General features: G+C 42.4%; 1 protein-coding gene across 2 annotated transcripts in view; it reads left to right on the top strand.

The window, feature by feature from the left end:
• Positions 1-22,831, top strand: part of MPPED2 (metallophosphoesterase domain containing 2) — a 126,195-nt gene that overhangs the window by 36,677 nt on the left and 66,687 nt on the right. For both annotated transcript variants that reach the window (XM_007067908.4, XM_037899923.2), the window contains exon 3: positions 8,098-8,279. In XM_007067908.4, the coding sequence (XP_007067970.1) occupies positions 8,098-8,279 (182 nt within the window). The remainder of the gene's footprint in view (positions 1-8,097; positions 8,280-22,831) is intronic.

Genomic DNA, 22,831 nt, shown 5'->3' on the forward strand with positions numbered 1-22,831 from the left:
GACAGTTTAAGCCCATTTAATTCCTTAAAGTAATATCACATGCTGTATGAGTACAGTACTAGGAAATTTTGTTTACTCTCCTCTGCTCTGTCTGCTCATGGATCCTTCTGCTAGCATCAGTGGGAATTCTGCATGCATGTTGATGGGAATATATGTCCCTTAATACAAATGGAAATCACTGGGTTTGCCCAGGAGAAGTCATCCTTTCGTTGAACAGGTTTTGTGGCTCCAGCTCAGTCTCCCATGAAAATAGTCTCAGCCATAAAGTATAGCAGCACGCATTCACATAATTAGCAGTCACTGGGTATGTCTACACTGCAAAAACAAACAAACAAACCCATGTCAGTGAGTCTCAGAGCCCAGAACAACAGACCTGGGCTCTCACCACAGGTCTAAAAATAGCCGGGTAGACATTTCTGCTTGGGCTGGAGTATTAACTACTCTGGGAGTACATTCATACCTTGTATAACTCTCAGGCATTCAGCTGAAATAATTGGAGCTACACCAGGGATGAATTTGGCATCCTCCTTCTAAAGGGTTAAAAACATGGCTGTCTCAACTTTCAGTGCCCTTAAATGGGCATCTGAATGATCTGCAAAGATGTGAATTTAGGATTCCAGGACATATGACCAAAATAGATTTAGGGAGGCAGTGTTCCTACTGGCTATAGCAGGGGACAAAGGACGTGTCTGCCCTAGAAAGGGCTTTCTGGTATAGCTATACTGACAAACCCTCCTAGTGGAGACACCGTTTATACCAGCAAATGTGCTTTTGCTATGTCACAGCGCGGGTTGGCCCTTGTGAAGGAAGTAGGTCCTGTGCCAGAACAGGTATTCCTGTTTGGCCAGTTAAGAGGGTGTGGAAGCACCTGAGGTCTATAAGGGACCAGGAAGAATCAGAGACAGGGAGAGGATCCAGTCAGTTGGAGAGACCTCATGAATCAGAGCTGCCTGAGTGGGAGTTAGGGGCAGGTGAGAGCTACCAAAGACTGTATATTTGGTACCTGGGAGAAAGCTGAAGGCAGCAAGAGGGGTTTGCCAACTGGCGTCCCCAAACCAGCGAGGCAGGGCTGGAGAGAGCGGAAGTCAGATGCGGCAGAGGGAGAGCCGAGGCCCAGAGAGGGCTGAAGGTAGGGGAGCAGCAGAGGAGCTTACCTGCAAAGATCTCCAGGACCAGAGAGCTGGACCCAAAAGAATCATGAGAGGGCCAGGAAGAGTAAGGGATACTCCCCTGGAAAAGATTATCTCCCAGCAGACAGGCCGTGGGGGTAGTTGCTGGGAAGAGCAGGGTTACAGTAAGAAGGGCTGGTGTGGCTGTCCGGGTACAAGAGGAGGACTGCCGGAGAGTCTGGTCATGGTCAGAGGTGCCAGTGTGTGATATTTGGGGTTGTCATAAATATAAAGGGAAAGCTAACCACCTTTAAATCCCTCCTGGACAGAGAAAAAACCCTTTCACCTGTAAAGGGTTAAGAAGCTAAAGATAACCTCGTTGGCACCTAACCAAAATGACCAATGAGGAGACAAGATACTTTCAAAGCTGGAGAGGGGGGGAAACAAAGGGTTCTCTCTGTCTGTGTTGTTGCTTTTGCTGGGACCAGAGCAGGAATGCAGGTCAGAACTCCTGTAAAGGGCTAATAAGCGATCTAGTTAGATATGCGTTAGATTCTGTTTTGTTTAAATGGCTGATGAAATAAGCTGTACTGAATGGAATGTATATTCCTGTTTTTGTATCTTTTTGTAACTTAAGGTTTAGCCTAGAGGGATTCTCTATGTTTTGAATCTGATTACCCTGTAAGGTATTTACCATCCTGATTTTACAGAGGTGATTCTTTTACTTTTCTTTAATTAAAATTCTTCTGTTAAGAACCTGATTGCTTTTTCATTTGTTCTTAGGATCCAAGGGTTTGGGTCTGTGTTCACCTATGCAAATTGGTGAGGATTTTTATCAAGCCTTCCACAGGAAAGGGGGTGTAGGACTTGGGGGGATTTTGGGGGGAAAGACGTTTCCAAGTGGACTCTTTCCCGGTTATATTTGTTAGACGCTTGGTGGTGGCAGCAATAAAGTCCAGGGACAAAAGGAAAAATAGTTTGTGCCTTGGGGAAGTTTTAACCTAAGCTGGTAAAAATAAGCTTAGGGGGGTTTTCATGCAGGTCTCCACATCTGTACCCTAGAGTTCAGAGTGGGGAAGGAACCTTGACAGGGGTGTTGTGGGATGAAGACGTCAGGTGATATAAATTACTATTTATATGGGGTGAGAAAAATAGTATATGTATATTCTCACTGTCCGCCCTTAGTATATTCTCTTGCTGGAGATGTCAGGATATCTATAGGTTGTGATACATTGAGAGTTAATGCTGTAAGAAGTTGCTTACTAACTAGTCTTCCTTTCAGTAATGGATACGTTTAGCAAAGTTACCAGACAACTTGCCTGTCCATTTACCAAAGTGCTTGTAGTTCCCATTTCAAGGTTGGGAGCAACAATTATAAATATTGAAAAGTTAATCCATTGTCCAATTTTTTTATTATATTAAGATAATTTAAAAAAAAAATCTCTGCAGAAGGTTTCTGAGGAAATTCTTATTTAACTTGGTGAAATGACATAATCACTGAGGTCAGCAGAATGAATTCTGGACCCCAAAGTCTTACTCAGCAGTATTATTCAGATAATTTTGGAAGTAGGTGTCCTGTATGATAAAGTAAGGTTTCTGGAGCATACCAGTGGATCAAACTCCTTTTTAATAAGAACTAGCTGTACATGTTGCTAACCTTTTCTACCTGTCCACAGATCTGGTAACTGGGGGATTGGAATCTATGTCATTTAAGCTGTTTTTCCCTCAGTATTCACAACCGCCAAAAAATGTTCATACCCTTCCCTCCAAAACTAAAAATTGGGTATGTGCCATTTACTGATGTGTTTCCTCCAGTACACCCCTGTGATACAGTTCTTAGTAACACGTCAATTTACAATTACACTCATTTGAAAAATGGCTGTAATATTTTGGATCCAGTTTTTAAAGGCAGAAGCTGAAGTGTTGGTTCCAAAATAAGGTGCATGTGCACCCATAGGAGGTATTTACTCAGCATTTGACCATAATGCAGTATTGCCAACCCAAAGCATTCCAGAATCAGGCCTCCCCATATCGCAAAATTGGCTTAATTATGAGATTTAAAATATATTAAAAATGTTGGTATTTTTTATTTGCTTTTTGATTTCTGAGCCTTTAGGGTGCACTCAAGTCATATTCTCATGCATTTCTCTGCACCAGGAGAGCTAGAAACATACTCTTTTTTTACATGAAAGCTGCAATAATTATGTGACTCCAGCACTGGGGCTTTAAGAAAATTAACAAATATCACGAGACTCATGATAAAATCACAAGAGTTGGAAACCCTGATGATGTGTAGTCAATATTTTAAGAAGGCGCTTTCACAGAAATGTCCTCCCTTAATTTTCCATAAAACCCGTATATGTGCACGTGTGTGCAGTCTCACGCCCACAGAGAGAAAGGGGTGATGTTCTGGGAAATCTGTTCTTTTTGTATATCCATTTAAAGTACAAATATGTTTTCTTAAAACCACAGCCGAGGAGGAGAGGTATCAGCACTTAGAACCAAACTTCTTTTAAGTGCATTTGCTGGAAATATTTGTACTTTGCTCCCGGGTGGCGGGGGGCGGATTCTGAGCATACTCATTTTACTGCAGAGTGTTTAATTTACAAAATTTGAAATAGGGGTAACAGGGGCTCTGTAAGAGGGCGGTAAAGTATGAAACCAAACCCAATTCATCACCACTGGTGGTGAAAAGTATGAAAAGGTGAAAAGTAAATGATTAAAACTTTTAGTTAATATTAATAACACAGCTGTGTTTTAATATATGATATTTAACTTATTGCCCCCCTAAATGACCCACAGAAACAACATGGGTGGACGTTACTTTTGCAAACAAAGGGGACACTTGAATTTTTTAGTTGTCTTTTAACAAATGATTAGCACATATTAACTAACACCGTTGTAAATTCTAGTATAGCTACTACACAGATGTTTGTACCAGGAGACAAATGTGCGTTGCTGATTGCTGGGCACAAATTTTTGTTGCTGTAGCCTACAGTTAAGATTGACTAGTAACAAATGGTTTTGTACTGTCTACACCAGAATTTATAATTGCATTAGTTAACATACATTAATTAACGTGATTAAAGCACAACTAAAAATTCAGATGTAAACATACTCCATTGGAGAAACTCATCTAGAAAAAAAAATTGTTAGGTGACAAAGAACATATAATAAAGGCCTGGCCAATATCCATTCCCACAGCTAGCAGATCTGGAAAAGAGTAAAATTTCAAGATCCTTTATGGTGGCCCCAACGTTGATCCCCTGTAGCAAAATCAACAAAGGCGGTTTAAGAACAGTTGACTGTACACAATAATATTGCTGCTAAAATTTGTGTTAAAAAATGTCTGAGGACAAATAAAATTTGTGTGTGTGTGTCATGTAATATGTGTAATGTTTGACCTTCCTGCATGATTCCCTATGCAGGATATTCCCAGTGAGGAACTGGAAGTTCTGCCAGGCAGAAGTTTCAATATCCCTGGAAATCTTACGTAATTGGTGGGGAGGGGATTTGGGGATTGGCTTTTCCACACACCAGAAGAGGAGGGAGGGGGAGCAAAGGCAGCCTTCCTGGTTGTGAAGATACATTTGGTTCTGTTTTCAAAGTTAAGTGATGCAGTGCTATCTGCCTCATTCTGCAGAGAGCCTGAAACAGTAGCTCTGAGAAATCTGTACTGTCCCATTCATTTCAGTGAGATGTTAGTCTGAAATCGAGAGATGATTACATGTCAACATTAACTATTTCACTACTGAGTAGAAATATCCAGCTAATGTACTTATCCCACTGTTCAATGTCTCATGCCTTCCCGTGTCCCCAAGGCTCCAGTCGTCTCTCACCTAGCTGCCAAAACCTCTAGCTTTCCCCCTTGATAATTTCTGCAGCGCAGTTGTGCATTGTCACTAAAATATTTGTGGCATATCCCAAACCGAAAATGTGGAAACAATGCAAAATAAATGAAATTTGATATAAAAATCATTATACAGGGGATGTTGCAATGATTGCAGTATTTATTTTCATTTTCAGTAACACATTAAATTGCCAGGGCTAGCAATACGCTGTCTTTCCTAGGCCTCTGTTGGAGGAAAAGTTGAAATATTCAGCTTGTCAGGTGATCTGATGGGCTGGGTATAAGAACCTGCAATGGTTTAGTTTCAGATATTCAGTAAACTAGCATTGCTTAATGACAGAGGAAATTAAGCTCGAATCCAGAGGAAAAGCTATGCAGCAACATCATAGCACTGACAAAGAGAAGAAAAGCTCTTAATGAATTTGGATTTTGTTATATTCTTTAGGTTAGTTATTGCATGCATAGAAAATAATCCTAAACCAGTCTCCAATCATATATACTTTGATGGGATTACCGATAGAGCAGATCTTGAAACAACCAGCGTGTTTGGGAATGAGCTGGAGGGATCAGGGAAAAATGTTTACAAGCAAAAGTGGGTGCCACAAGATCCGATGATGATATTCATCCCTAATGCAGATATACCCGAACAAAGTATGCTGCAGCAATGAAAGCAGACGTTCATTTTCATGTATTGTCTGGGGGAAACATTCCTAGAAGAAGAGATGTTGGTAAGACCGTAGCTGCAGAGACCCATGTATTTACTTGGTAATATATATCTCAAAGTTTTCAATTTAGCCTCAGTAATGGGAAGGAAGATGCCAAATAAGAAAGCACTATTGCTTATAATCACAGTTCTGCCCACGTTGTCAGTGTGATCTCAGTGAATTAGTGAATTTTCTCTGTGGTAACAGCCTTATTAATTTCTAACCCTTGTGGCGAAAAACCCATTAATTGTGTGTTGGAGTTAGGATTTCTTTTTGGGTTTCCAATTAAACCCACAGTGATAACCAGTTATATGGGCCATATAATCATACAATCTGCTCATTATTTTATTTTTGGGGGGGGGGGGGGGAATCTTTCAAGTACTAAAAAAAAATACAGGAACATGTGCAAGTTACATACCAAACAGTTCCTTCCCACCTCACCCAACTTGCAAAATAAAGGCCAGGCAAATAAACTCAACTAAATACAATTGAACCTCACTGATTTGCACCAGTACCTAGGAGGTACTTTATGAATGACTGAACTTTACAAATTAACAAGTCAGTGAACAAATGCAACGAAAACTCGTTTCATTTCTTTGACAAGTGAACTGTGGTTTAGGCCTAGTTATTTATGATTGTGCTTCATAGGATACTAGTATGTAGCAATGTGATCTATCCATTCCTAGCGCACCCACCCTTGTTGCAGTTGGGCACTATTCAGGAAATGTTTTGTAGTATATGTGATAAAGTAAATAGATTCTTGGTAGTAAAAAAAATATCAGCTAGAGTATTCTTCCATTAAGGCCCTGTTTATACAAGCAGTTCGTCGTTTGAACTAATGTATTTATGCCAGTGCAAACCCCAAGTGTAGATGGCTGCACCAGGTTTGCAATACTGAAGTTTACCCCGATAGGTTATCAGGGTAAGTTACACTAGTAAGTGCCCCGTTTTGTACTGGGATGGTTTGTCACCCTTAGGAAAGGAAGGATATGGTCTGTCCAGTGGTTGGGGTAATACTCCAGGACTTGAAAGACACACGTTCAAAACCTTAATCTGTAACAGACTTCCTGTGTGACCATGGGAAAGTCACTTAATCACTGTGAATCAGTTCCCTACCTGTAAAGAAGGGTAATAGCACTTCCCTAACTCACAGGGTTGTTGTGAGGCTAAGTACACTCAGTGATGGGGACTATTTAAGTATCAAAGATAGGGGTTTATATCAGCACAGTTACACTGCTGCAACTTTCCCTAGTTTACACTGATCTTAGATTTCACTGAGGATGGGGAGGGACAGCTAATGAACACATAAACCCACACTTCACACACACACGGCACCTGAGTCTGGATTAGGAAGCAGTAGTGAGAATAAAGATCTAAAAAGCTTCAGAGTTTTGTACAAGATCCTTTGGCTCCATATAGTATGGGACTCAGTAGAATGTTCCGTTACACAATTTCTGGATATGATCTTCTGGGATATTGCTCCATGTATCTTGTTTTATATTACACAGTTCTGTTATTTGTCGGCTCTTCTTGTGACACTTTCATTGTGTGGTCCAAATTCTCAGCCTGCATAAACTGGCAGCACCCCATAGACTTCAACGAGGCTGTGCCAGTTTACACCAGCAAAGAATCTGGACTTATGTGTGGAGGCCATAAATAGGAATATATGCCTATTTAAAAAAAAAAATAGAGGAACACTGCTAGGCTTTATGTTTTCTTATGAATTGTCTTATTTCTCTTACAGATAACACATCACATTACTAAAACTGAAGGCATTTTTTAAAATCAAATCAATTTTATTCTTATGCTGGCTTTTCATTTTTTTCCCTTTCATTCAGTTGCATCCTTCAAGGTGCTGAGCACCAGCAAAGCACTTAAGCGTGTGTTTATCTGTATGCAGGTGGCTGGTCCTACTGAGGTCAATGGAGCTATTCATGTGTTTAACATTAAGCATGTAGCTTAGTGCTTAGCTTGACTGAAATCCTGTTGCTCAGTCTCTTGCAGGATCGAGCCTAGTAGGAGACTATTCTGGCCCAGCTGACAGTGATGTTATTTAATGGCCCATGCACTTGGTCATTTAATAAGATATGTGGTAGTAGCTATTGGTTGGGTGGAAAAGGTCTGACTGGATTATACATCTCTAGAATTCATGTTCTCTGATTTCTTTATTGATGTTAATATCAGGACTTGGTGCTGGGCCTGCCATATCATGTATAATTTTTGACCGTCTTGTTTTCCTGTCAGGAAAGTGTTTACCTTTTGGATTGTTCATGCTGCTGCATTATGGATTCTTAAACAACAGGACATTTCTGATCTTCCACAGTTTTCTCCCTAAGCGCTTTGTGTATATAGATTTATGTTCATATTTAAAGTAATGCATGTGAGGGTTTTAACCCATGTAACTGTTATGGGCTCTGTTATGTATCTGCTTTAGGGTCGACCCTATCCCATATGACACTCCAAAACCAACGGGCCACACGCGATTTGTCTGCGTCTCAGACACACACTCCAGAACAGATGGCATCCAGATGCCTTATGGGGACATCCTTCTCCACACAGGCGATTTCACCGAGCTGGGACTGCCCTCCGAGGTTAAGAAGTTTAATGACTGGTTAGGTAAGGAATTATTGCATTTTGGTGACCCCAATTAACCTTTTCTGTCCAAGTGTCACTCACTGCTTTCTAATTGAATTAAAGCACTTGGAGACCCCACCTCCACAACCCCTGCTTCAGTTGTTCTTGTGTGCTGTGCTCTGTGTAATATGATTGTGTTAATTAAAGATGAATTGAGATATTTTGCTTTATCACTGCATTATCTTGGGGTAGGGACCTCTGTCATTCCAAGGCAAGGGTACAGGAGCTATGCGGCAGCTCTGGGTGTACATTGTTATGGTGAGACCAGATGTGTGCACACAGTATGTCCCACTGGCAGCTGGCATTTCTGTAGCTCTGGGTCTGCAACCAAAAAACCCCTTTTCCCACCATTGGGAGGGGCAGCTTCAAAGGGATTGTACTAGGCAGTATGTGGTTGTGGTTACTGAATTGAGTGCACCTTTTAGATAAAGGTGGGCTGGCATTTTAACCCTTTGACTGCTGACTTCTGCTATGCTCTGGAATCTCCCAGATGGAAGCACCTATTGCACTGGTGAATTTGCCAAGTGTGTCCTAGTGGTCAGTTGATACTGGTGGGTCATTAAGAGGATGACAGCAGCTCTGCAAGAATTGCGCAGGTTGCAGCAAGTAGGTTATGCTCAGGAGAATGGATTTTTCCATGTGCCAGGCATCATTGTTACACATGATATCATGAGGCAAGTTATGTATTGCCATGTCACTGTTTGCACTAGGGATATTAAAGACGCTAGGATGGCCTAACAGAGCAAGCAGGTCTTCCAAAATCTCTTCCGTCTCAAAATAAATCTGCAGCAGTATATAAAAGCTTTTAAAAGCGTGGCTGAGTCATTGCATTGTGCCCCAATCATTGCACTCTCTCTCAGCTGCTGCTGTATGATGACCATGTCGCTAAAGGCCTTTAATAACATCATTAAATCCCATTGGATTCTCTTGGCTGGCCCTTAGGAAGATGAGAGGACTTTTTTTTTTGGTTCATAAAAAAAAACAAAAGCGCTTCCCTTCCACATCCTTTGCCTTTCTCACCCTCCTCCTTGCGTTTCCTCTCCGTGACTTGTGCATTTATATATATTCTTACTCTCTTTCCCCCCACTTGCTTTCAATGTCTCATAGTCCCTTGTCTTATTTTAAGAATACTTGCCCCTCCTCTGGCTGTTGTATACTGGATACAATGGCTCCTAGTATCCCTCACCGCCATCATGCTGCAATTATGCCTCACCAGCTTTATGATTAGAAAGTCCTAGTGTATTCAAATGGTTCAAAACACATCCCTTTCTGCAACAGTGTTAGTACAGGGTCAGAATGTGACAGGAGCTTGTGGTGTATAGGAGGAGAAGCATACAAAGAGCCGTCTTTCACACCTTTTGTGCAGCCTCCGCACAGGCCTGTCAAAACTGGAGTCCATATGCACAGACGTGTGCAGAGACTCCTGGGGATACATGGTTTCAAAAGAGATTGAATATGCTCCCCCCCAGAATGAGCCAGTCCGACTAGGGAAGTAGGCAGCACTATTGTTTAAGATGGTTCAGTCTTCAGACTCCTTCTGTGGCAGGCTGCTCCTGGAAGGATTTGCTGTCCTGAGCCCACAGACCCGAGTACCCACTATGGATGGAGCTCAGTGCAGCGTCTAAATATTGGGTCATTACTCCAAAATACTATAGTAGTATCTTGATAAGGGAAGTGCTGAGATACAGCACTTTATTTGAAGATGCCAATCTGCGCTGCAGGAAGCCAGCACAAGTAAATATTTTCATTGTTCCATATTGAATTTTATATATCAGAGATACCCCTTTATTTAACAACCAATTATTATGATTTGATTTCATCACATAAGCCTCTGGTGTCTGTGCTTACTATATGCGTGCAGGAGTTACATGAATAGTACCTTTATTCATATTGCTCTGTGGTTAATATTAATTACATGAATAGATACTCCAATATTTATTTAAGGGATTTCTTTGTGTGTGTATACCACACACACACAGGGCTGGCAGAGGTTGGTGTGGCATGTATGTCTAATAGGCCAGATTCTGTAGTCTTAGGCAGTGAGAGCACCATATGATTTGCCCTTGCACTTCTATATTTCTCTCGCATGTCTTAAGGAGATCTCTATTGTATTTCATTCTGGTTTTGGTTGTCCACAGAGTCCACCTGTAACTTCATACACAAAACAATACCTGCCATTCTGTTTGCATATTAGAATGAGGCTGCAAATGATTTTTTCCCCACCATATAATGGTTGCAGTTATTCTTAGCTTTCTTTTAGGTGATCTGTTGTCTTGAGTTCTGTTCATACCTCACAGTGATGAAATTCCCCTACTCTCCTTGGGACGTGCCTGTACACTCCCCTTTATTTACACAACGCATAAAGGAACTGAATGGCCCTGTGGAAGAAGGTGGGGGAAGAGTGACTGGGCAACACATCTCTCCTGCCTAGTGTGTAGCCATCTCTCCCCTCTGTGGCTACTGTGAAAAATGTCATCACCATGAAACCATGGAGAAAGGCCATGCCCTGAGCACTGCCCAGCCTGCCCCTCTCCATCTCTATAGAGAGCATCCACGAAGGTGCTTGTATAGCATGAGATGGTGATGGGGGGCGGGTGCGCATACCATATAGGTGGCACTCCTCCATTACATGCCCTGCCTGTGTGGATCTGTTGCTATTTGCTCTTCTCCTCTCCTGAAATTAGAGCATTGTGACTTTAGGCAAGTCACTTGGGGCCAGAACTTTAAAGGCATTTAAGCACTTAACTATGAATGGCTTTAGTGGGAGTTAGGCATCTAACTTCTTTAGTTGATCTGAGCCTCAGTTTGCTAGCTGTAAAATGGGGATAATAACACTGCCCTATCTCATAAGAGTGTTGTAAGGAGAAATATATTTAAAATAGTGAGATGCTCAGATAGTGTAGTAATGGGGGCATAGAAATATCAACATATGTTAGAGATGAGCAAATCATCTTCTGTATCCTATTCTTAAGATTTGTTCTCACTTCTGCTCACTGGTATTCCTTTTGTCTCTCATTCTGTCTTAGCTGTTCATCCCATCCTGTTGGTTAGGGCCTGTTCCCAAAACCTTTCTGCACACAGAATTCCCAACAAAGGCTATGAGTGTATCGCAGAAAAGGTGGGGTTTTGTACAGCAGGATAGCTAACGCTGGTTAGTGATTCTGCTGTAAAATCCTGGTGTGAAACCAGCCACCTGTAGTTTTCAATGCAAGGTAGCTAGGTCAGGTCAATACTGTACTCCCACCTGTGGATGACCTGGTCTAATTTACCTTGCAGTAAAACTACAGGGCCTTGCTCCACTAAGATTTTAGAGGGATTGCTAATGTACATTGGTTATCCCATTGTAAAAACACACCCTTTTGGCAGAAAAGACAAAGCCAAAGTCAAGAAATTAATATCCTACCCCACTTTTTCTTGATTAAGAGTTTGGTATGCAGGACTGAGTCCTTCGTTTTGCCTTATGACTCTTAATTCTTTGTACACCTGAAATGTGTGCTGAACTTAGTGGGGGTTTTGGCTGCATAAAGTATTTAGGTTTGGGTCCTGTCTATCTGCATCATTCATATATGCAGTGTTGTTGTAGCTGTGTTGGTCCCAGGATATTAGAGAGACAAGTTGGGTGAGGTAGTATCTTTTATTTGACCAGTTTCTGTTGGTGAGAGAAGCTTTCAAGTCTACACAGAGCTCTTCCTCGGGTTCTCTCACCAACCGAAATTGGGCCAATATAACAGTGTTTCTCAACGACTGGTCCATGGATCAGTGCTGGTCCCTGAGATCTCCCTGACACAGTTTAGGAAGGAAGCAGGCTAGTCCCTGGTGTCAAAAAGGTTGAGAAACACTGCAATAGAAGATATTATCTCTTCCACCTTGTTTCATTAATGTCAGCTCTTCTTCCTATGCCTGTTGTGTTTTTCAGCGTTGGTACACCATTCATCAAACCCTGTCTTCCACATCATGTCTTCTCCTCCCTATAGTTAGGTAGTCTTATAGCATAACTTTTGCTAATTCTTATGCTTTTTTCCCTTGACTGATAAATTTTCATTATTGGTTTTGCATGAAACTCTTCTGGGCTTGTGCACTGAATAGCCTCTGTGGTCACTTAGTGATTACACATGCCAGCTGAGGTAATTTATTCACTTTGTTTTGGTGTGAACATGTCCCAGGGGTCTTGTAACTGCTGTAATCACTTGACCTTAGTGGCTGTTAAATGCTTTAAACACAGTTATTTTAAATTTATAATTGTTTTCATTAAAAATCCCTTATAGTAACTTAACTGACCTTGCAGTAAACAGCATTATATGCTGGGGAAGAATTAAGATATTATGCTATGGCTAATATACTTCTTTCCAAATATACTTAGTATATTACTATATCACAGTGCACATTTTCCCCTTCCCTTCACATTGAATCATATATGGAAAATTAAAAAGAAGAATATGTAATTATAGCATAGTTGGCGATATACAGTATGTCCTTTCCCATGTACTGGGAAGTGACTGAATAAGTCACAAATGCAAAAGTAAAGGGAAAGCAAAGCTGAATTTACATAATATATATCTGTAATGACTTGAAGGTATATTTATAGTGTCAGATAGGGCCTGATCTTGCAAACCCTTGCTCACATGAGTAGTCTGCATCAATTTCAATAGTACTTTTCATGACTGAGGTACTGTTTACAGGATCTGTTTCTACACCAGCTGAAGTTCTTCAACCACTTTTTTTTTTTAAATTGCTACCACTATTTATTGCCTGAAATGCTTGTTCTGTTCTTACTTAGGCAAAACTCCCCCATGGGAAGTGCAGGATTTGATGAGTTGGGCTGTTTTATGCTCTGTGGCAATAGTGATTTCAGTCTGGAATAGCCCCTGTGAAGTTGATGGAGTTACCACAAAAATACATCACCATAACTGAAAATAAAAAATTTGACTCATTGTTTCTGAAATGTTTGGGAGGGGCAAAGTGATTCTTTCATGCTCTCCTTTCATCTTTTATGTACATTGCCAATAATGTTCCTCTTAGGGTACATCTACACTGCACGCTGCTGGTGGCAGTGTGTAGGGTATGTGTAGCTACATGCTGCAATGGAAAGCAACTGCCTCAACACTGAGCCCTGGTCTACACTAGGACTTTAGGTCGAATTTAGCAGCGTTAAATCGATGTAAACCTGCACCCGTCCACACGATGAAGCCCTTTATTTTGACTTAAAGGGCTCTTAAAATCGATTTCCTTACTCCACCCCTGACAAGTGGATTAGTGCTTAAATCGGCCTTGCCGGGTCGAATTTGGGGTACTGTGGACACAATTCGACGGTATTGGCCTCCGGGAGCTATCCCAGAGTGCTCCATTGTGACCGCTCTGGACAGCACTCTCAACTCAGATGCACTGGCCAGGTAGACAGGAAAAGAACCCGCGAACTTTTGAATCTCCTTTCCTGTTTGGCCAGCGTGGCAAGCTGCAGGTGACCATGCAGAGCTCATCAGCAGAGGTGACCATGATGGAGTCCCAGAATCGCAAAAGAGCTCCAGCATGGACCGAACGGGAGGTACGGGATCTGATCGCTGTATGGGGAGAGGAATCCGTGCTATCAGAACTCCGTTCCAGTTTTCGAAATGCCAAAACCTTTGTCAAAATCTCCCAGGGCATGAAGGACAGAGGCCATAACAGGGACCCGAAGCAGTGCCGCGTGAAACTTAAGGAGCTGAGGCAAGCCTACCAGAAAACCAGAGAGGCGAACGGCCGCTCCGGGTCAGAGCCCCAAACATGCCGCTTCTATGATGAGCTGCATGCCATTTTAGGGGGTTCAGCCACCACTACCCCAGCCGTGTTGCTTGACTCCTTCAATGGAGATGGAGGCAACACGGAAGCAGGTTTTGGGGACAAAGAAGATGATGATGATGATGAGGTTGTAGATAGCTCACAGCAAGCAAGCGGAGAAACCGGTTTTCCCGCCAGCCAGGAACTGTTTCTCACCCTGGACCTGGAGCCAGTACCCCCCGAACCCACCCAAGGCTGCCTCCTGGACCCCGCAGGCGGAGAAGGGACCTCCGGTGAGTGTACCTTTTAAAATACTATACATGGTTTAAAAGCAAGCATGTGAAAGGATTAATTTGCCCTGGCATTCGCGGCTCTCCTGGATGTATTCCCAAAGCTTTTGCAAAAGGTTTCTGGGGAGGGCAGCCTTATTGCGTCCTCCATGGTAGGACACTTTACCACTCCAGGCCAGTAACACGTACTCGGGAATCATTGTACAACAAAGCATTGCAGTGTATGTTTGCTGGCGTTCAAACAACATCCATTCTTTATCTCTCTGTGTTATCCTCAGGAGAGTGAAATATCATTTATGGTCATCTGGTTGAAATAGGGTGCTTTTCTTCAGGGGACACTCAGAGGAGCCCGTTCCTGCTGGGCTGTTTGCCTATGGCGGAACAGAAATGTTCCCCGCTGTTAGCCACGGGGAGGGGAGAAGGTTGAGGGGGTAGCCACGTGGTGGGGGGAGGCAAAATGCGACCTTGTAACGAAAGCACGTGTGCTATGTATGTAATGTTAACAGCAAGGTTTACCCTGAAAGAGTGTAGCCACTGTTTTATAAAATGTGTCTTTTTAAATACCGCTGTCTCTTTTTTTTTTCTCCACCAGCTGCATGTGTTTCAATGATCACAGGATCTTCTCCTTCCCAGAGGCTAGTGAAGACTAGAAAGAAAAAAAAACGCACTCGTGATGAAATGTTCTCTGAGCTCATGCTGTCCTCCCACACTGACAGAGCACAGACAAATGCGTGGAGGCAAATGTCAGAGTGCAGGAAAGCACAAAATGACCGGGAGGAGAGGTGGCGGGCTGAAGAGAGTAAGTGGCGGGCTGAAGAGAGTAAGTGGCGGGCTGAAGACAGGGCTGAAGCTCAAATGTGGCGGCAGCATGATGAGAGGAGGCAGGATTCAATGCTGAGGCTGCTGGAGGATCAAACCAGTATGCTCCAGTGTATGGTTGAGCTGCAGCAAAGGCAGCTGGAGCACAGACTGCCACTACATCCCCTGTGTAACCAACCGCCCTCCTCCCCAAGTTCCATAGCCTCCACACCCAGACGCCCAAGAACGCGGTGGGGGGGCCTCCGGCCAACCAGCCACTCCACCACAGAGGATTGCCCAAAAAACAGAAGGCTGGCATTCAATAAATTTTAAAGTTGTAAACTTTTAAAGTGCTGTGTGGCATTTTCCTTCCCTCCTCCATCACCCCTCCTGGGCTACCTTTGTAGTCATCCCCCTATTTGTGTGATGAATGAATAAAGAATGCATGAATGTGAAGCAACAATGACTTTATTGCCTCTGCAAGCGGTGATCGAAGGGAGGAGGGGAGGGTGGTTAGCTTACAGGGAAGTAGAGTGAACCAAGGGGCGGGGGGTTTCATCAAGGAGAAACAAACAGAACTTTCACACCGTAGCCTGGCCAGTCATGAAACTGGTTTTCAAAGCTTCTCTGATGCGTACCATGCCCTCCTGTGCTCTTCTAACCGCCCTGGTGTCTGGCTGCGCGTAACCAGCAGCCAGGCGATTTGCCTCAACCTCCCGCCCCGCCATAAATGTCTCCCCCTTACTCTCACAGATATTGTGGAGCACATAGCAAGCAGTAATAACAGTGGGAATATTGGTTTCGCTGAGGTCTAAGCGAGTCAGTAAACTGCGCCAGCGCGCCTTTAAACATCGAAATGCACATTCTACCACCATTCTGCACTTGCTCAGCCTGTAGTTGAACAGCTCCTGACTACTGTCCAGGCTGCCTGTGTACAGCTTCATGAGCCATGGCATTAAGGGGTAGGCTGGGTCCCCAAGGATAACTATAGGCATTTCAACATCCCCAATGGTTATTTTCTGGTCTGGGAATAAAGTCCCTTTTTGCAGCTTTTGAAACAGACCAGAGTTCCTGAAGATGCGAGCGTCATGTAGCTTTCCCGGCCATCCCACGTTGATGTTGGTGAAATGTCCCTTGTGATCCACCAGAGCTTGCAGCACTATTGAAAAGTACCCCTTGCGGTTTACGTACTCGCCGGCTTGGTGCTCCGGTGCCAAGATAGGGATATGGGTTCCGCCTATAGCCCCACCACAGTTAGGGAATCCCATTGCAGCAAAGCCATCCACTATGATCTGCACATTTCCCAGGGTCACTACCCTTGATATCAGCAGATCTTTGATTGCGTGGGCTACTTGCATCACAGCAGCCCCCACAGTAGATTTGCCCACTCCAAATTGATTCCCGACTGACCGGTAGCTGTCTGGCGTTGCAAGCTTCCACAGGGCTATCGCCACTCGCTTCTCAACTGTGAGGGCTGCTCTCATCTTGGTATTTATGCGCTTCAGGGCAGGAGAAAGCAAGTCACACAGTTCCATGAAAGTGCACTTACGCATGCGAAAGTTTCGCAGCCACTGGGAATCGTCCCAGACCTGCAATACTATGTGGTCCCACCAGTCTGTGCTTGTTTCCCAAGCCCAGAATCGGCATTCCCCGGCATTCCCCATTAGCACCATGATGCATGCATTGGCAGGGCCCATGCTTTCAGAGAAATCTGTGTCCATGTCCTGATCACTCATGTGACCGCACTGACGTCGACTCCTCGCCCGGTATCGCTCTGCCAGGTTCTGGTGCTGCATATACTGCTGGATAATGCGTGTGGTGTTTAATGTGCTCCTAATTGCCAAAGTGAGCTGAGCGGCCTCCATGCTTGCCTTGGTATGGCGTCTGCACAGAAAAAAGGCGCGGAATGATGTCTGCTGTTGCTCTGACGGAGGGAGGGGCGACTGACGACACGGCTTACAGGGTTGGCTTCAGGGAGCTAAAATCAACAAAGGGGGTGGCTTTACATCAAGGAGTATTTCAGGCAGGACTTCACGGAGGGTTCCAATAAGAAATGGTGCACCTAAGTTATTGTTCTTATTGGAACAAGGAGGTTAGTCTGGCCTCTGATTGATACATGGCTAGATTTACCTCGCTGCACCTTCTCTGTGAGTGACTGCAGTGTGACCTAGAGGAATGAGTCCCCTAGATGGGGGAGGTGGGGAAAGCAAATGAGTACAAAACAAATCTGGTCTATTTCTTGTTTTGATCCACTCCATCTATCTTTTACATCTTTGGCTGGCAGCAGATGGTGCAGAAGGACTGCATGCCATCCACATCTCAGGGCTGCTCGGGAGAAGATGGTACAATACGACTGCTAGCCATCCTCATCTCTTGCCTGCCCGGCAGAAGATGATGCAATAGGACTGCTAGCAATCCATATCGCCTGCCTGCTCACCATAAGATGGTTCAATAGGACTGACTGCAGGACTAAAGAGAATGACTTGATCAAGTCACTCCAAATTTAGTCCCTGCGCCCATGTCTGCCCAGGCGCTCCTGATCGACCTCACACAGGCGACCAGGAGCACCTCGGACATGACGATGACGGCTACCAGTCCTATTGCACCGTCTGCTGCCACAAGGCCATGGGTTGCTGCTACTGTGTAGCAATTCAGTACTGTGTTTGCCAGCACTCAGGAGACGTACGGTGACAGTGAGCTGAGCAGGCTCCATGCTTGCCGTGGTATGGCGTCTGCACAGGTAACTCAGGAAAAAAGGCGCGAAACGATTGTCTGCCCTTGCTTTCAAGGAGGGAGGGAGGGAACGGGGGCCTGACGATATGTACCCAGAACCACCCGCGACAATGTTTTAGCCCCATCAGGCATTGGGATCTCAACCCAGAATTCCAATGGGCAGCGGAGACTGCGGGAACTGTGGGATAGCTACCCACAGTGCAACGCTCCGGAAGTCGACTCTAGCCTCGGTACTGTGGAGGCACTCCACTGAGTTAATGCACTTAATGCACTTGGAGCATTTTCTGTGGGGACACACACACTCGAATATATAAAACTGATTTCTAAAAAACCGACTTCTATAAATTCGACCTAATTTCGTAGTGTAGACATACCCTCAGGCATGTAGCTACATGCATCAGTGAAAGGATTTGGCAGGAGAGAGGCCTCAGGGAAAGGCTCTGGCAGCGGGGACACAGTAGGACCGTACATAGTTGTTTTGAGCTGTGTAGATGGGGGGAGGCACTGCTTGGGTGTGTAGAGGGCAGCGTAGGGTACATACGCACAGAGATCAGGTGTGTCTTTACTCACCTAAGAAGAGCCTCACCATCTATGCTTCTGTTTATACCCATGCTTGGGGGCATGCGGTGAGGGTACTCTACACGTTGATGTAAGGGCTGTGCGGTGTAGACTTACCCTTAGTGTTTTCTCTTTATTGCTGCTGCATGTGATCGGTAAACTGAGAAAACGTGAATAATGTGACATAGTGAGGCAAGTCTGATTTTTGGATTAGTGTCAAATGCTTCTAGTTACACCAGTGTGATCTTTGTTGACTTCAGTAGAAACGCACTGGTGTAAATGAAAGAAGAATTTTGCCTTTATATGCAGTATATTTAGTTTGTCCAATGTGTTAGTGAAAGAAATAAAAGCAGAGTACGTATATATTTAAATTTGGTGGTTGGCTGGTTACCCTGTGCTTATTTGTGTATTGGTGGTAGTTCTGTTAAGGCTTGTTTTATGCTAAGCAGAAAAGTTACTGTGGGTCATGTTGGTATGTGACATTTGATTAAGTTAATGAAAGTAGCAGCTTCAAATTGAAACTGTTGACTGTAATGTAGAATAGATGATAAAGCTGGAAGAGCTATGATAATGTGGTGTTGCTGTAGGAAGTATGAACAGATGACCTGTTCTAATCCACCCTTAGCTTGTCCACATGAGCCCTTGTCGCTATCTAAAAGTGTATCCTATGGTTGTAGGTTAGATGTCTGCCATTATAGGGTTTGCTTCTTAAAAACCAAACTTATTCTGAAGCAGACAAATGGAACAAAACAATATAATGAGATTTGGGACTTTTTCTCTTCTTCCCAACCATCTCTTTATTCTTTTTTGGTTAGGTTCCTCCTTCATTCTTTTCTCATTATAGTTGCACGCTTGGCTCTTCTCTGAACCCAATCCTCTACCTACTTAGGAATAGTAAATGGGAATTTTTTCTGAGAAGGGCGTGCAGCGCTGAGCATTAATCTCACATATTTAGGTACATTTAAGATAATAAATTCACTCTGATCAAATATTTGACCTTTCAGGACTTAATTTCATTATATTCCTTTTTAAATATTATCTTTTGTAATAAGAATTCTGTCAGTGTTTGGTATATAACTAATATAAACATGTTTGAATAGTTATCAAAAAACAACCCAATAAACTCCAAATTGCCAAAAACTCAGAAGGATATTAATGCAAAATGCTCTGAGTTAATTTAAAATCTAAAGGCAGTTTCAAATTTTTATAGAGTAAAATTATGGCAACAGAAAACAAATCTTTTTTATTTTTATAAATTTTGATTTATTTCTACTTTCTGCTCTTACCATCTGGAACTTGTTTTAAACCTGCTCCATTCATTACATCCAGAATGAATAATTAAGTGACTAACTATAAAATACCATATTGCTGCGCTTAGCTCTTGTAACAAATTTTGAATGCATTCCATAGTTGCAATTGAAAGAAAATGTTGTTCTGTTTTAAATCCTCCGAAGGGTGTTTGAGTTCTGCACTGCTGCTCTGGGAGGAGGGAAGAAAGCTCCAGAAAAGTTTGTTAGTCTCATTTTAGAAAAAGCTATGTCTTCAGTGACTGACTTCTAATACTGTAGGACTCTTCCTTTACGCATTGGGACAAGGTCTGCTCTCTTGGGCTCAGTGGGAGCCAGAGAAGGCTTTCTGTGATCCCTTTGCTTAAGCGAGGATTTCAGGATCTGGCCAAATTAGCAGATTGCTGCAGCATAGTTCAGAAGTGAGATGGTAAGTAGGGGTCTTGAGATGCATTGACAGAGCTGTATAGGCAAATCTGCACAGTGTCTGCCTGCATGTCCACCAGCACATGCTGTTAGTTGCTCAGTTTCAGAAGCGTGAAATTCATTTGTGCAATTAACAAAATGTAATCTAAATTCATTCTTTTTAAAATTCTCTTGAGTATTTATTAAACATCTTTTAAAAGAATTATCCTGTTTTGCTTCTTCTAAAAATATTTGTAACTTTGTAGGAGAGTCCAATCTCATCTTTAATTGTGTCCTAACTTGTAATGTGTTTAACATCACTTTTAAACTGTGGCATTAATTTTTTTAAATCCCCAAATTAATCTATGTTCAGTTTTTATTTACACAACTTCTCTGGAATAAAAGTCTTTCTTTCTCAGGAGAATACAAAACAAGTGTGAATGTTGCATCTTAATGTTTATAAAATATGGGTAAATATAACTGTAAACACCTGGCATCATAAAATAAGGAACTATATTTTCCCCCTCACCTAGCAATTTATAAAGAAATTCAAAGAACAAACGTAGAACTCTTTCTCCATGCTATATTCATTCTAGTTTTTTCCTGATATTTTATTTTACTACTTTGTGTGTGAGCTGAAATTCTTGCTATATGCTATGTAGAAAACAGTACCCTGAAAGTATAACTTTGTAGATACAATAGAAGGGACCATTTTCCTGCCATTGATTTGTATGCAAAAATTCCATTGACTTCAGTGGAAATTCTCCATGTGGATAAATGTAAGTGTGTTAAACTTTTATATGTATCTGATCTTTTTATTTCCCTTGGCTACTTAAAAAAAAAAGTCTCAATGAACTGCATGTATTTTTTTATTGTCTGTTGAAGGAACCTTGGTCTTTTTTGTCTGTCACCTCTGCAATCGGAGTAACTTATTGGAAATATACTGTAATGCCACCTGTACAACTCATATACTACCAAGCATTAGTGTGGAAATTCATCTTAAAACAAATCAATGTAAATTTTAGGATGACATCTGAAGACACTAGAATACTTGGCTGAGGTTAATCTTATTTTCAAAGAGGACAAAATCTCCAGAGAGACTTAATATAAAGAAACCACTTCAATAAGTTAAATTGGTAATTTTCATTGAAAGAAAGGAACAGGGGAGCACTAGAAAATATTCCACAATTTGTGGTTGTGACTTTTCATCTCAGTAATTGCTCTGTCATTTCTTGGATCTGTTTGCTAGGGCTGCCCTTACTTAAAGCGGGGATAGTTAATCAAACTACAACCAAAACAAATACACTAAATAATCACAAGTCACTCCCCCCTCCCCCAAAACTCCTTTTAATATATAACAAAGTAAGAGCATTGCAGCAAACAGCCATGAGAAAAACCCAAGCCACTCAGACAGAAAGATGAGTTCCACAAACACTGCTGTCAGGTTTTTCAAGCGTTGCTGCTACTGCTACAAAACTCAGTCTGGGAACGATTTCACTGAAAAGCCGTCCTAGAGCATATACTCTTTCTATACCACTGATTTATATCTAGCTTCCAAATTAAGCATTGCCTCAAAAATAAACAAACTACATATACGTATACCTCTCTACTGAATCTTTCACTGCACCATATTAACAGTACCTAATTTTTAAAAAACGTCCTTCAGTTAGTAGAGCATTACATTCCTGCTTCGTAAAAACCGTGGTTTCAGGGGACGAGGAGTTGCTTGGAACAGAGGGAGGGGTTGGGGCTGTGGGGGAGAAAGCACCATGTAGATTTTAGTATGTGTACTGTCCAAAGAAATTTTATCTCATCATAAAAATTAGCAGTCTGTGTAATGCAATTTAAAATTGGTCGTCAGTGTCCTATCTATTACAGAGTTGGGGGTTTTTTTTGTTTTTTTTTTTATCACCACTCTGTTATTTCCAGCTTAGGTAGCAAAGAGTACAAGGGCTCTTAGCGTTTTTTAATTCTTCGGGTTTTTTAATTCTCCTCTCAGTTCTACTCATTTAGGAAATTGTTGGTGAATACAGGAGATTATTTGTAAGATGAGTAAAGAAAGTGCTTGCTCAATGGAGTGCTTCCTTGGCTTTTTTGTTTGTATGAAATGAATTTCTTCCAGTCAAGCAACCAGTGAGAGTGAGGGTCTGTTAGAAGCATTTGTTGGATATAGTGCTTGAGTCCTAAAACTCTAATGCTGTCATTTATTCACAGTATCATGGGCATTACTGTACCATTCAAAAGCAACTTGCAGCAACTTATGTTAATGCAAGGCTGGCAGACTCTCATCTTATGGTAATTACCAATACTGGGGGTTTAATTAATGTTCCAAGAATTACTGTCTTTATTTTCTTTATTGCAAGAAAAATGGGCAGCTTTCTGAGCCATGCTTCCTACTGGATATTACCAGCCTATGTGACTTGTTAATTAACCCTCTTGTTGCAGTGGGCCAGAGGCCAGGATCTGAGCCCTGACAAATTTTGTGTTGCGTTTTTATATCAGGAATAAAGGATCAGAAAAGAAAACCCATGTAATTAATTCTGGGGTTGTGCTGAGAGTGTATAGAAGATTGATGTAGAATATTTATTTGAAATTCTTTACTGGGAGATCTAGAAAAGTAAAGCCTGATTTCCAGCAGTGTTTCTAGGGAAGGTATAGTAATACCAGTTTGGTCATTTATCCATGGTGCTCGTTGTAGTGAGAAAGAAGA

The sequence above is a fragment of the Chelonia mydas genome, chromosome 6, assembly GCF_015237465.2.
Source record: "Chelonia mydas isolate rCheMyd1 chromosome 6, rCheMyd1.pri.v2, whole genome shotgun sequence".
NCBI classification, from domain to species: Eukaryota; Metazoa; Chordata; order Testudines; family Cheloniidae; genus Chelonia; species Chelonia mydas.